General features: G+C 37.5%; 1 protein-coding gene across 2 annotated transcripts in view; it reads right to left on the bottom strand.

The window, feature by feature from the left end:
* The window catches only part of LRP1B (LDL receptor related protein 1B), a 1782191-nt gene extending 1766845 nt beyond the window's left edge, over nucleotides 1-15346 (bottom strand). For both annotated transcript variants that reach the window (XM_080670835.1, XM_080670834.1), the window contains exon 1: nucleotides 14787-15346. In XM_080670835.1, the coding sequence (XP_080526961.1) occupies nucleotides 14787-14967 (181 nt within the window). In that variant the 5' untranslated portion in view covers nucleotides 14968-15346. The remainder of the gene's footprint in view (nucleotides 1-14786) is intronic.
* Between the last annotated feature and the right edge of the window lie 574 nt (nucleotides 15347-15920).

The following is a 15920-nucleotide window of genomic DNA, read 5'->3' as shown; positions in this document are numbered from 1 at the left end:
CACTTCACCCAAGGGATCAAGGTTAACATCACTAATAAGAAGACATATTGACATGTATCTCCTGATACAGTACACTGAGAAGGGCCCATTTCTAATGTGATATTCTTGTTAAAAATGCATAACCTTTGAGAAAATATCACACTAACCCAAATTGTGGGGCATTCAAAAAAACACACAAAGCTGACCAGGATTCTTCAAATGAACCCAGGTCATGAACATAAACTAAAGCCAGAGATTGTCACGGATTGGAGGTCTAAGGAGACATGGTAACTTAATGCAGCACTGAATCCTGAACCGGATGCCGGGATAGAGCTGGTCATTGGTGGCCAAATTCAGATAAAGTCTATAGTTTAGGTAATAATATTCATTGTACCAATGTATACTTTTTGTTTTTATAATTGTATTATAGCTGTACAATATGTTAACATTAGGGAAAGCTGAGTGAAGGATGTATGGGAACTCTCTGCACTAGTTGTATGCATTTTCTAGAAGACTACAATTATTTCAAATAAAAAGTTGAAAAAAGTGCTTAAAATAAACTAACTGGTTTGCACAGTCAACTTGGTTATATAATCTTACGTGAGCACAGGTATGGAATCTAAAGACAACCTGTGGTAATCGAGCACGCCGTTGGCTTTAAGTCGCAGCTTTCCCAAGGAAAGAAGATGAAACGCAAACCTAAATGTGATCCCATTTGTGTCTCAGCATGAGAACGTGTCGACTCATCAGGATCATATCTCTGCCATCTCCATTTCACTGTATTTTTCTTCTCCTTTTTGGTCTTGTCTTTTTTGCTTTCCACATTTCAATAATGATCTGTGTGTAGCCCAGCAATATTGTTTTCGTCATGTGGCTTTTCCTTATTGCGCAGAATAATTTTCATGAGCTGCCTGCAGTGCCGAAGCTGACTGAAATAATCCGTATAGCATTTCCTCACCGTTATTAGCAGAGCTTTCTTGCTTAGATGACTTTTGGTGGCATGTCCCTATCCCAAGTCTCTATTGGGCCTCCTATCACTACTAACTCTCTTCTAAGTCATTAAGACTTTTCTCTGTACCTGCTTTCTCCCTTGATTCTGCCTTTATGTCCCACAGGGGAGAGAAGTTGTAGAGGCTGAGGTCCAGTGCACTGTTTGAATTCACTTTGGTATTCTTCTCCCAAAGCCATGACCTGCAACAATAATGCACTCCAAATTTCAAGGCCTTATGCTAAGCTCTCTAGAGCCACCTTTTGTCTGCAATGCACCAAGTAAAATGTCTTTTCACTGTTACCCAGCACAACCTTCTGTGGATTTCTGCAATTAAGGGGCTCTATACTGAGTCCCAGGTTGACAGCCTGGTGTTAAATCCATCAGCTCCTGTTTTTGACCCCCCACAAGATTATTTCTTTGTGTTTTTTGCTTTGTTTTGTTAGAGCATTCTGAATAAAAAGCCAAATTCCAGGACTCCCTTGAATTATCTAAAGGTCCAGCTACCCTCAGGCCACATTCATACAAGGCCACAAACTGCTCCAGTTGAATATCAGCTGTCGCCTTAGACAGTGTGGGTGTTCTCTAATGTGCATGTCACCCGGAGCTTCTTTTGACCAGCCTGGGTACTGAATGCTCTTGTGTTTGTAAAAATTCATAAAGGTCAGTCAAACTTGTCTGAGTGCCATTACTTAAAATGATGAGCAAAGAAATCTAAGCCGCCTTTTCTCTGAATCTTGGGACCTCAGAAGCCCTGGCCTACGCATTTCCCTCAGTTTAACTATAAAAGAAACACCACCTATCATTTTCTCTTGCCTGAAAAAGGGAGGGGAAAGGGCAGGATTTCTTGTTTCAGGTTCCTTTATATGTTGTCCTCCTTTGTAAGAAAATGCTATTATCCTTACTGTATGTTGAGCTCTATTCTCATTTACACAGTGACTCTCAAGCATGGGTTTGAGACATGCCGTTAGAGCCATTACTGTTGTATTTCAAAGGGAAGAGAGCTTTGCTAATCCTCTTTGGCATTCATCTCTAAATCTTGGTGAACTCTGGTAGCTTCAATCTCTGAAAGTTTATTTTTGACTTAAGCGATTTTCTTGCAATTGCTAGGTTTTTCAGGTGTCTCGCCAGCTTAACTGTTGTCTGAATACGTTTTGTCTGTTTTCCTTGGCTCTTCCTAGCAGGTTTAAGTCTGTTCCAAGGGTTCACAACATGTCCTGCCCAAATGTCTTTGATTCTGAGCATGTAGTCAGTATTTATTTTTCACTTTACATAAAATATAAATAACTCCCTTATACTCATTTTGAACCTTTTCTCATAGTGCTTATCCTATGGAAGGGGAAAAAAAAGCCATTCAGCAGACCTCTGTGTGGTGTGAGCAGAGTCCTAGTTGGGGAACATAAATCATACCTTGTACTCACACATATACAAGTGACCCTTCCCCTTCCTGCTGTTTCCAATTACTCAGATTAATTTATGTATTTCCAAACTTTCTGGCACCCCTCTGCTAAAGTACTGCAAACAAATTTACAGCGAGTCCCAAATTCAATATTAATGCAAAATCTTCCAGTCTCAAATTTTATTTTGTCTGTCATTCTGGAATTTAATACAATTTTGGAGTTTATTTCATATTTAACTTATTTCTAGGCATTATGCTGATTTTAGTACTGAAATTTTGGGAACCAAATTATTATAGGCGCTTAAAGGCAACATGAATGAAAAATGAACTGAACTCAAAGTCACAGGCAAATTCAATTTCTGTACAGGCATCTTGCAAATGTCTGCTAAATCACATGTAAGCTTTTTATACAACAAATAAATTGGTTGAGATCTTTAACTTTAATAGCTTATTTACGTATTTCTAAAACTTTAAATGCCTGAACTTTAAATCTCTTTTTATTTTCACCTAATGTCAGCTTGGTATAGGTCTTCCCTCCTTAAATCTAAAAACATAACATGTTTGAAAACGAAGAAAGTAGGTTAGATAATCTTTTAAAACAGTACTTGTATTGATCATCTAGCCTTTTCAATGTAATTTCTCTGGATGGGGTGAAATAGTTCCTCCATAATGCTGCTGCTCCTGGTATAAAATAAATAGTCACAAAAATGGTTGATGTTTGGCACTAGATGGCCTGTAAACCGAAAAAGAAACTGAGTGAGAATATTTTGGGGGCTAAACCTGTACTTTGGAATGCAGATTTGAATATCAAATTTTGAAACTAAAGTTGACTTTTTAGCAAGGTAAGGTACATAACAGAAAAGAGAGCTGAGTGAGAAAAGGAACAATATAACAATAAATAAATAAATGGAACCAAATCCCAAATAATTGTCAAATAACTTAGGACATCAAGTAACCCATTCAGTTTAATATTAAACATATTTCCTTCAAAAACTTCATTGCTTTCTCCTTTCTCACAAAGTATCTGGGCTCTGGTACTGTTTTCTCTTACATCAGTTTTATAGAGCCTCTCTCCTCTCACTCTCTACTTTCTTTTTCCTTTTAATACCAACAAGAACTCAGTAGACCCAAATGGCTTGGTTTTGTAGCCATAAGCAAACTTCCCCTGAAACTCCAAATTCATACAATTATTAAACTAGTGTTTTATTACTTGTTCTGGTTTTTGTTATTTATTTGTTTTTTCCTTCAGTCTATAAATGTCATCCACTGGAAAATAGTAGTTCCTATAACATTTAGTCAGTGAATGTGTGGATAAATACAGAAGAATAAGCCAAGGGCCCAGTTGGCCAAGAGAAATACCTCTTAGCCAGGAGGCTCTCCGTTACTCATCACTACCCTATTCTTTTCTACAGTTCTCTTTGGATTTCCAGGGAGCGTAATGAATATAACCAATAGCAGCTCTCTTATAATTTCTTCCCTTTAATCAACTATTCATAAGTGGAACTTGACTAACAGCAAACATTTTTCTGAGGATTGGGGACAATAAAAAAGAAGTTCTTCCTTGAAAACACTGATGACTTCCTCAAGAAAAGCAAACAAACACAAATGTGTCTTTACATAAGCCAATGCCTAGTCCTGCTGCTGTTGTACTACTGGCTTGGAGTGGTAGAAATCACAGAAAAATTACTGCTGCCATATTTACCAATGCTTAAAACAGTGAGTGTTTTATTTTAACTAAATCCCCAAAGAATACTGTGAGTCAGACTCTATTAATTCCATTCTGCAGAAATGGTTTGTGTACTATGGGGTAATGGAGAAGAGTGTATTAATACTTCTGAAATAAAGGAAAAGGGGATAAGAGGTGAGCAAGATTGGAGGTTCCATGCACCTTATATTGTGAAACATGCTTCATACAAATCAATCAGAGTGCTGCAAAACAGAATGTATTCATTTTTAAATAACCTAGTATGTTAACCCTAACCTCCAAAGAGAATAATTTGAGATTTCATGTCATGCCTTATCCTCCTAATATATCGAATGTTGCTGCATCCATTGTTATAAAAAAGATCTTCCTAAATTAAAAATGTGAGTCGCTCTTATCCCTTTTCCTTACCTTCACTGCTACCCCCTTATTGAAGCCACCAACGTCTCTCTCCAGGACAATTATCATAATCCCTTACCTGGATCACTATGTACCTTCTTGTCCTCCTTCATTCTGCAGTGAACGTGATCTCTTAAATAATTAAGTTGTGGCATATCATGTCTGATTAAATATCAATTGCTGCCTATTGTAATAAGAACAAAATTCACATGCTTCACCTTGATCTGCATGGTTCTACCTAACAATTATCGCTTCATTATAACTATACCTTTCCCCGCGCCTCTCTCCCAAACACAGTTCCCTTCAGACACACAGACCTTCCTCCATTCTTTAAAATGACAAATTCATGGCTTCCTCTCAAGGGTGAGTATGGAAAGCTCCTCCCTCAGAAGTACGCACAGCTTGTTTTGCTCCCTCTCATCACTGTTGTCTCAGTAAATGTCACCCTTTTCAAAAAGGCCTTCTGTGACTACAACCATCAATCCTCAGACCACGTCTCTCAATTACATTACATTCTTTTTCTTTCTTCTTAGCACAAGATACTACTTACTAGTTTTTTTTTGTTTTGTTTTTTTTTGGTTTATTTTCTGTCTCATCTCACATGAAAATGTAAGCCCCTTCAGACCAGGTTCATTGTCTAACTTGCTCACTTGCTTCATTCCCAACACCTGGAACAGCACCCAATAGATATTTACTCAACTTTGTTCAATGGGTGAGAAAATAAATGAATGACTGCCAACCACAGGGATTGCTTTAGAGATCATATAATCTCAGTAAGAAAAAACTGTTAAAAAAGTTAAAGCATCCTGAAAATGTAAGAGATTTCTGCTGCTGTTAGCAATTTATAGTCAATTAATGGTATAATGAATCAAATAATGGATATTTACACAATGCATTATATGCTGCAGAATGTTTTCACATACATTATGTTCCTTGTAGTCATGGGAGGTGTTAAGAACACTGCTATGTCTCTCTTTTCAGAGTTGGTTGGAACAGTTTTCTATAAAGTTATGGAGGGGTTTTCACAGGCACCCAGAAGAAAATACACACAAGATAAAATTCTTATGCCTTTCATAACCTTATGTTCTCTCAGCAATGAGAACAGCAAGGGGAGTGGAAAAAGTGCTAAGATTTTGATACTTAATATTATCAGAATTCATTTAACAAATTTGACCATCATTAGCAAGTGAAAATAGGAAGAAAACACCCTAATAGGGGAAATAACTATAGAATAGAATGTAATCCTAAAATGGACAGAAGTAAAACGGTTGTTTTAAGTGTCCCTCTTTTTAATGTTGGTCAGTGTTAGATGGACACCATATTCTCTCCCAAGTAAGAGCTATATGCCACTAGTATTATGGGCCTTTAACCTGGTACTGGTGAACTACTAGCCAGCTTTTGGGTTAGAACAACAATATAAAAACTCAGCAGAAGGACCTAAATTCTGAGTTAGTGATTCTATCTATAAATCTTACTTATTTTTTTAATGAAAATCACAGAAATACAATTCCCATTAGACATGATCTGTAATACCTTCTCCTGATGAGGCAAAAATCTCACCCATGAGCTAACATCGTTTTAACTATACTATCAGAGCTTAATTTTCTAAAATTCTTTTATTGTTTTCAGACAGAGGATGCGAGAGAGAGAAAGAGAGAGAGAGAGAAACATCAATGATGAGAGAATCATGGATTTCTCTCCTCCTGCACATCTCCTCCTCGGATCGAGCCTGAAACCCGGGCCAGAGCTTAAAATTAATAGAGCTAAATAAAGTAAAATATTTTAATGACGCATATTTGCTATTTTAACATTTTCATATTGATAAAATATACCATTAAAAGCTTTAGAAAAATGCACACAAGTTTTGAGATAATTAAAAACCAAATACTTTTTAAATCTCTAGAATTTATATTTTAGCAAAAGTGTGAGGTTTCCTAATTGCCTCAGTTACTTGATCTGTGTGAATTGAAGTGTAAGTAAATTCTTAGTGTGAATGTTCTCTCTCTTAGACTCTTTGTCCTTCCTCTCCTTATGCACCCTAATTTCTAAAGATAACAGATCATTCTAAACCCATTTCTGTTATTAGCCTTATACCTACAGTTTCGATTTTTTTGCAAGTATATTAAAACACCCTAAGAACATTCAAAGCAAGCAACCACAACTAAGTTTTACTTCCCTCTCCCCTGTCCTATTTTTAGTTTTCTTTTTCTCATTTTAAGAAGAAAGGGCTAAAATGACAAATTGTCATTAAAGAAAAACTCAGCGGTAGAAAAATTCTTAAGAAATTATGTATTCGTATTTCTAAAGTTCAGCTGTCTTGGAAGTCTTGAAGATGTCAATGCAATGTGGAAAAGTTAGGAAGAAGTTTCCTATTGATTGTAAGAATAAGACAAGAGATGATCTGTGGTACCTTGATCTTACCTAAAGAAGAAACATATTTCAACTAAAATGAGGTCGCGTTTCAACAATACCTGTCTTTGGTCTGAAGACTAAGCCAGCCAGGACAATGAGGTGCATGCCACTCCGGAAGAGATGTCTGACTGTTCATAATAATGCGTTGTGAGATAAAATGTAATGCCGGTATCTTAGCAAGGCCGCACGCTCTTATTTTCTTCAAGAAGGTTTTTTTTCATATTTTTTCTTTCTTAACAAAATTAGAAAGATTCTCATATGAAAAACTACTTTCTCAACTCCTTTTCTGTAAAACACATAGTTATAATATTCACATTATTAAAGGAAACTTTTATATATATGTGACTATATCCAAGCTTATAGCTGAGAAAAATAAGATTAAACAGATGACACTACAGTAAGAAATCATTAATTAAAATTATGTTTCATTGTTTCTGTGGTAAAGACACCTTTGACCACTGTTATATATTTACAACTATTTGGAATATTTGAAAAAATGTAGATGATTTATAATTATTTCACAAATATGAGTGGCCAAGTCATTGAACGATATAAGTAACATAAGCATTACCAACCTAAAAATTAGACTTTTGCTCTGATAATACAAGAATCTGACCTACTGAGAAATCAGCAATAAATGAATGGGCCCATTTATGTGATCATAGCATTGCATTTTTTAAAACCTATAATTGCACAGCTAACTGCAGACTAAAACTAAGCTGAGGTAATCACATGAGAAAGTTGTTGGGGTCCTGTTGGAAAGCACACTAACTCCTGTTGTCTATGTCATCACTGAAATGATTCCCTCTGTCCATCTTGTAAAGAGAGAATGTCTTGACTTTGAAACAACATTTTGGAATGTGTTTTAACTTTTAAAAATATTTTACAAAATGAGAAAACAACAAATCTTAATTTCAATAAAGTAATCAGTAATCTTTGAGCATGAATAAATTCAGAGCATGTATGCATTCGTATTATTTTTAAATATTTTTATTGATTTTTATAGAGAGGGGGAGGGAGAGGGAAAGAAACATCAATGTGAGAAGACATCAATCAGCTGCCTCCTGCTTGCCCAGGGTTTGAGCTCCAAACCAGACATGTGCCCTAACTGGGAACCCAACCAACAACCTTTAGTTACTTGGGATTACACCCAACCAACTGAGCCACACAGGCCAGGGCTGTGTTCATATTCTAACAGTGCTTTAAATTCTTAGGCTACTCCAGGATATCAATATATTATTGCTACCAAATATATTTAATGTGCCTGTTATTATAGACACAATGGGAAAGACACATATGATTTACCCTATGAAGTATAGATAAAAGTGTTATACTTAAATCTTTCAGGGAAATATGTTATTATTGTTTTACCATAAAAGTCAACTAATGGGTTTTTAATGCAAGATCAGCTTAACTGTTTTACCAGTTCTTACTGGCTACTATCTAATAGTTTGGTTCCCCTTCAGTTACTACTCAGTTTCATCAATTATTAGTCTGGAAGCTAAGTCAGAATAATTGGGTTTCTATAGAGATAGCCTAAATCAATAGGATGGAGAGAAACTATATTTTGGTATCATTGAATTCAGAATAGCGTAATAAATAAAACATATTTTCTAACTCAGCCTTCTAGTTATGCCAAGCAGAAAAGGAGGCCACCAAATCATTTATGAAGAGAAAATATAGATCTAAAATTGTGATAGCAGTTTATAGCAGAAAAACATCTAATGAAAAGTATATATAAATTTTGAAGATCTAAGTTTGCTTGTTCTGATGATGTGTTGCAAAATCTTCCTCTTTTTATAATGTAGAGGGTTCAGAGGTACTTGGAGAGGTTACCATTTATTCAAGTGAGAAAGCACAGAAGAGTGAGGACGGTGATTAAATATTATGGCAAGCACAATACTTTCAAAAGCAAGTGAGGAAAATACATTCATTGGCACACATGTAAATTAGTCCAAAAAGTAACTTTTTAAAAACTCAAATTAATTTTTTAGAGATATGTTCATATTTTTGTATTTAATGTTCAAATAGTTGAACTTTTTTTTTCAAGGAACTAAAAAGCTCTAAATATCACCTTCCAAAATAGAATAACTGGAGAATGTCCCCAAGGGCTGAAGATGGTAAGATTTGTGAATGCTATGTTCCAATTTCACTCCTATGTCTCTGGTTAATGGGTTGTTGTATAGGTTAAATTTGGAGACTAACAATCCATATGAAAATGAAAGGCAGCTCCACAGAGGATAAAAGATGTCATGACTCTTCTCTGTTTGGTTGGTTGTAGATTAATCTTGTCCTCCCTTTCTTACAAAAAAAAACAAAACAAATAAACAAAACCCCCAAATCTTGTTGTTTGCACTTTCTGTACAACAAGGTAGCTTTTGCCATTATTCTTAGATTAAATATGGGGAGCTAGATTTCTTCAGAGAATGTAAGAAAAGTTTATGAACTACCTAAAGTAAACATGACTATTTCCTGATAGAAGTTTGGTCCAATATAGATTCTGATTAACTGATTTTAAGAGTCCTCAAACTATGCTTCAGTATTCTAGCTACGAAAAACACTGTTTCAAAGTATAAGCATTGGTTCATTATAATTATAGGCATTTCAAACACAAATGCACTTTGACATCTATTTCTTCCACTATCAGATTCTATTACAAAAAAAAATGTATTATATTTGAAATAAATTCAACAGAATAGTGCATGCTGGGAGTTGAAAAATTACTCTTAACAGTTTCTTCATTTCGTACTTTTGTTCTTCAAGGAAGAAATAATCATAAATATATATATATTGTCTTACATTTTGGGGGGGTTTTGTTTTTGTTTATTGTCTTACATTTTGAAAAACAAAAGTTTATTTTAATAATCTCTCTCCAATTTTCAGGCTAAATTCATGTTTTTATAGATATTTTTGCTGAAGTAGCTATTTTAAAGAAGATTATATATATATATATATATATATATATATATATATATATTATATACACACATGCACACACACACATATACTAGATTGGTTCCATTCACTATGAAATTAGTTTAATGACATCATGTTCATACAATCATGTTTAAGTTTCAGTACTAATTCTACTTTCTTGAATGAATCTATCTAGAATGAAAATGTGTTTCCTTTGTATAGGAATTGTTTTGACAGAACACCACAGAAGATAGATAAATCAATCAATACATTTGGTTGGTACATTTTACTACACAGAATCCCTATAACTCGGAAGGAAGAAATTAAAAAAACGTGAGGGCACATTTTATAAAAGAGCAGAATCATGAAAAAAATTCTGGATCGTAGTCATATATAGAACAAAGGGAAGATATAGATACATGTTTAGTCCATGTGACTTTATTTTGATTTATTTTTAATTGAATGTATTGGGGTGACATTGGTTAATAAAAAGTATATAGGCTTCAGGTGTACAATTGTATATTACATCATCTGTAAATTTCATTGTGTGTTCATCAATCACAAATCAAGTCCTTCCATCACTATTAACCCCCCTAAGTCCCCTCTTACTTCACTTACTCCCCCCCCTTTTTGTCTAATAATCACTATACTGTTATCTGTGTCTATGAGTTTTGGTTTTATGTTTTCGTGTGTGTTTTCTTAATCCTTTCACCCTTTTCCCCAGTCTCCCAACACCTCCCCCTGCCCATAGCTGTCAGTCTGCTGTTCTCTGTATCAATGAGTCTATTTTTATTTTATTTGTTACTTAATTTTGTTTTTTAGGTTTTACATATGAGTGAAATCATATGGTACTTGTCTCTTCTGCCTGGCTTAATTCACTTAGCATAATACTCTCCAGGTCTATCCATGCTGTTACAAAAGCTAAGATTTCCTCCTTTTGTTGGCTGAGTATTATTCCATTATGTAAATGTTCCACAGCTTTTTTTAGCCACTCGTCTACTAATGGGCAGTTGGGCTGTTTCTAAATCATGGCTATTGTAAATAATACTGCAATGAACATAGGAGTGCATATATTCTTTCAAATTAGTGTTTTGGGATTCTTCAGATAAATTCCCAGAAGTGGACCAGGCAACTCATTAGGCAGTTTAATTTTTAATTTTTTGAGGTATCTCTATACTGCTTTCCACAGTGGCTGCACCAACCTGCACTCCCACCAACAGTGCACAAGAGTTCCCTTTTCTCCACATCCCCACCAATACTTGTTTGTTGACAAGTTGACTTACTGATGATAGCCATTCTGACAGGTGTGAGGTTAAATGGAACTTACCTTTGTTGTACACCCTAAGCTCCGAAAAGAAATTAACAAGGCAAGTAGCAAGAACTAAAGTCCTGGATTCAAGACATTTGGAAACTAAAAGTCTCTGCATGTCTCCACTTGTCAGTCTCTGCATGCTGACAAGTAAAATCTTATTCTTAAGTATATATTAACTATATATTCATCCCTCACCCTTTCTAAGATTTTTTACATCCAATTAAAAAAATCATTTCCATCTTAATGATTCTAGCATAGTCAACATTTAAGTTTTCTGCAACACTTTCACATGTTTTCTCATACTAAGAGCTTAATTATATCCAGCCTCACATTGGTAGAAGTCTCTTCAAATTATTTTACACTGCAAACATTTTCATAAGAGATTTATTATGAAATCAGAAGAAATTATTTATTTTAAGAAATTACCATTTTGCCTAAGGATACTTTAATCTCTTCCTTAAAAAACAGTCATTTGAATTCGGCCTCTTCCTAAAGAGTTTGGCTATCTCCCCACTCCTCTTTCCTTCCCTTAGTCTGTTTCTGAAATTCACATTCTTTTCTCTTGTTTTAACACATCAAATTTGTTCTTCATTTTCTCATTGTCTCCTTTCTGTGTTACCAGCGTCAATTTGAGAGAGATCTCAAAGACATCTCTTCAAAAGAGATCTTTTCAAAGAGACCTCTTCTAAACAAAACTTTTATGATATTTCTGGATATAAAGAGACAAGGATTGCAGTTCACTCTTCTTTCAAGAGAGAAAAATTAAGATTTTTACATGCACCTGATTGCCATTTTTAGATAATTTTATAGATATACACATTTAAATGATTATAAGACCAGGAACTTTTATTACTTGTAAATATGTCTCCACATCTTTTAAGACTCAAGAATTTAAGAATTCAACAGCCCATCCCCCTTTTATCAGAAAATTTAACAATTTAAAATATGTTTCTTTTTAAGTCTTACTCCTTCTCAAGCCATACTCTAATATGATATGGCATTGTTATATAACACATTGGTTGATCCTAAGTGAATAAGATTTATCCTCCACTTTTGCTGTTAAGAGTTACAAAGATGTTTCCTTTTTCAGATGGGATAAAATCTAATAAGAACTGACATGTATATTAGCTTAACCCTACATTAAAATCAGTATAAACTAAAAAAATTAACAATATAGAATTAAAGGACAAGTGAATGGGTATAAATTGAATAGAAGCATGCAAGTTATTTTTCTGTTTTTAAAAATGTTTGCATTTATACTTAAAAACTTACACAGGAAAGAGCAACACAGGTAGAGAGTAGTACAACCATTTCTGTTTAGTCCACACAGCTAAGAAGCTACCCATTACTCAATATGTGTTTGGAGAACCTGAAAGTGATTTCTCATTTTCTGGCATGAATCTCTAGCTCTTGCACTAGCAAACACACCTGTGTAATTCACATGCCTCTTTTATTCTTCAAGGACTATTGACATGAGCCTGTGCAAAAGCAACCTCTTTTTTTGAATTTACTAGTATGTTCCTGTATCTTGTTCAGCATGTCATGAAGAAGTTTGTCATAATGCAGCAGCTCTTTCTTTTCTAACTTTCAACAAAATTTCGTATAATTTTTCCTTCTGTGCAAATAAGACCCATCCTTTTTACTTTTGGTAACTAGCTGTAACAATTTTAGGTCTTTTCCAACAGTTTTGAAAGTTGTGTTAAATATATATGAGAGTTGGTCTACAACTAATTTTACTTGTGCTAGCTGATATAATACCTTTTATGCTGACATGGTGATACAACCTGACACTATTTCGGTTTAAGGAAAACGTAACCATCCTTTTCCATGTGTCCTGCTTATATATTAGATGACGGTCCCCACCCCTCCCATGGAACTAGATTATAGTCCTTTGAGTTACTTAGTTTCCTATCTCAGAAGAAGTTTGGGGGTCAACATGTTTAACTTTTTATTATATTTAAAATTCTCCTCAGGTATTCATTCCAATCATTGTAGCAATAGCTCTATCCCTCCTAAACACATACAAAAAAACTGAGGCCTGAGCTCTAGATGAGGTCAATTTCTGGAGATTGGGGACTCGATCAGAAAAAAGCCCAATAGCAGGTAGTCTGCCAATGCCATGACTTTGCTAGCACACAGGGCTGCAAAGCTTCATTCTGTTCACCTGCTCTGGTCCAATTTCAAACATTCTTCCGAAGAAGGGTTGAGAGCTTTTGCTCCAGATCAAAACATCATCATCATGTCAAGATAAAGCCATGGGCTTCCATTTTATCCATATAGTTTTCACTGTTCCATGCCAACTTCAAGGCAAGTTAAGGCAAGTTCAGAAGCTATATGGTTAGGTGACAATGATATGTTTAAAATATCTCGTAAATGTCAGACGCTCTGAAGGAACTCGTATTAGTTTCATAACTAGTAAAGGAAATGACCTATGTGGGTACATTATACAGAATATAATCTGGTTGCCAAGAGCAGGTTGGTTAGAAACACTACAATTTATTCCTCTGTTTTTCCCCATAATGAAGCAATAATTTCTGGTCAATTCATAATTCGCTTCATATAAGCACAGTCATCAAATCTTCCAGGGCAACATTTTGCCTCTTTGCTTGGCATTAGGATGCAGGTAGCATTCCAATCTTTCTTACTTCTCTTTATTGTAACAAACCCCCGCCCCAAACAAGCTGAAATATACCAGTCAATGTGAACTCATGGTAAAAAGAAACCGAGATCTATGATACTGCTTTCACTCCCAGCAGTTAACCATTCCAATGCCAGATACCCAAATATCTGTTCACTATTTTTTTCTTGTTTGTTTTTCACGCGTGCAACTGCTCTCAATGATTATCAAACTTGCACCGGGATTCCTGGATTTCCGGATCAAAAGTTTACAGAATCCAGGTTTCTTATGAGCTCCCCCCCTCGCCCCTCCTCTCTCCTCTGCTCTCCATACACATTCCCATTTAAACTTCTACCATTCCCCAGCTCTTATTTGGATAAAAAGCAAGGGCAAAATGCCAGTGATGGGTGATCATCCCCAGGTACCATGAGCTGTATCACACACCTTCGGAATCAAAAAACAAACAAACAAAAAAGTCAAGTTCAAGTAGGTGTCGGTGTCCAAAAGCGCCCTGGTAGCCCTAGCCTCTCCGCTGCTGACAGGGATCTCGCGCAGTCCACCCCAGGCAGGGCTACAGAAACCTAAGGGGCTTGGGTGGGCGCTTTCGCCTCTCTGCCACGCTGGGTGCAGCGGGTAAGGTAGTGAACCCAGGGCTAAGTTGAGGGAGCATCTACCTAACGCAGAGAATCCGGAGCCCGCAAAGGCTCGGAGCCCTGAGTCCGCGCCGAGGGAAGTCTTGGGAAAGCGAATTCTTATTCCAACATCTGCAGCGCTTGGGATGCGCGGGCAGACGCGCGCCGTCCAGTCCAAACACTCCCGGGGGTGCCAAATCAGGACCGGTCCAAGGCCAAAGGAGAAAGCTGTGGGCGAGCCGAGGACTCGGGCACCGGGTTCAGAAAGCCCCCACCGCACCCCTCACCCTCCAGGAGGCCGGCGCACCGTGGTCAACCGGACCCGGGGAGCGGGGCCGCAAGGACTTAAGTTTCACACTCACTTATCTGCAAGCATCTTCCAGCAGGGAAACCAAGAAGGGGGAAGAAAGGGCAGAGGTGGTCTCCTTACCTCGGTCGGCTCCCACCGTCAGCACCTTGGCGATCGGCAGTAATCCCGAGAGAGTGAGGAAGGCGAGGAGAAACTCGGACATCGCGGTCGCCCGGTAGGGAAGCCTGCGCTGGAGTCGGCTCGGCGGCACCCTCGGCCCCGCGGCGGCGGCGGCTCGGAGCCCGGAATGGAGCAGCGTCATTTACAAATGTCACTGGAAATTCTTCAGCTCAATGAGCCCAGCCAGTCCGCCCGCTCCTGCCTGGAGCAGGATGTGGAAGGTGCACGGATGCGCGCGGGGGGGAGAGGGAGTGCGTGTGAGCGCGAGCGAGCGAGCCGCTCGTGTGTCTTGACTTTTCAATGCAGGGTACGTCTGATCTTACATCACGCAAGAGGGGCAGTGAGCGATGCCAGCGGATGGGAGTGCACTGATTGATCACCGAAGCCGCCACACACCCCTTCGTCGCTCACATCAATCACGTCTATTACTTAGTAAGAGGCATTTAACACAACAGGAAAATACCACCGCGAACTGAGAGCGCCACAAATCACGACGATGTCGGTCTCCTTGAAGGGAAAGTAACTCCAAGCTGGTTCTGTAGGGATCTGGGTCTTTAGGGAAGGGGGGGCGCGAGGGGGGAGCTTCTGCATTGGGCTGAGTCAGCCAGGCGCCCAGGAAGCTCCGCATTTAACAGCCAGCTGGAAATTAGCAGCTCCAGCGCCGGGTGCTTCTCTCCGCCAAGCAGTTTGGAGCCGTTTGTTCCCTGCAAGCCTCCTTCCCGGGAAGGAAGGACGAGCCAAGGAACGGAGCTTCTCTTAGGGAAATGGTTCCCACCGCTAGACACACAAATGCCACGCTTTGTCAATCGCAGTTTTAACTTTTAGGCTGAGTAGCCCCTGGGGACAAAGATGCGAGATTTCGTGACTCAGCAGAAACAACCGAACAAGCCCCCAAAGTCATTATGTATCACAGGAGAAGGAAAGGTGAACGGAAAGAGATACCCTGAGCAGGAGCCACAGAGCAAGAAATGGGCAGTTCGTTTTGCAGTAGATTTCTCTCTTTAAAAGGGTACCTTAAACCATTTCCAAAACTTGAGGATTTTTTTTGTTATTGTTGCTTTTGTGTATGTGTGTGTGTGTGTGTGTGTGTTTTCT

Source organism: Plecotus auritus, assembly GCF_963455305.1.
Source record: "Plecotus auritus genome assembly, chromosome: 5".
In the NCBI taxonomy this organism is placed as follows: Eukaryota; Metazoa; Chordata; class Mammalia; order Chiroptera; family Vespertilionidae; genus Plecotus; species Plecotus auritus.
Note: the sequence above shows the minus strand (reverse complement) of the source record. Positions and strands in the feature narration are given on the sequence as shown.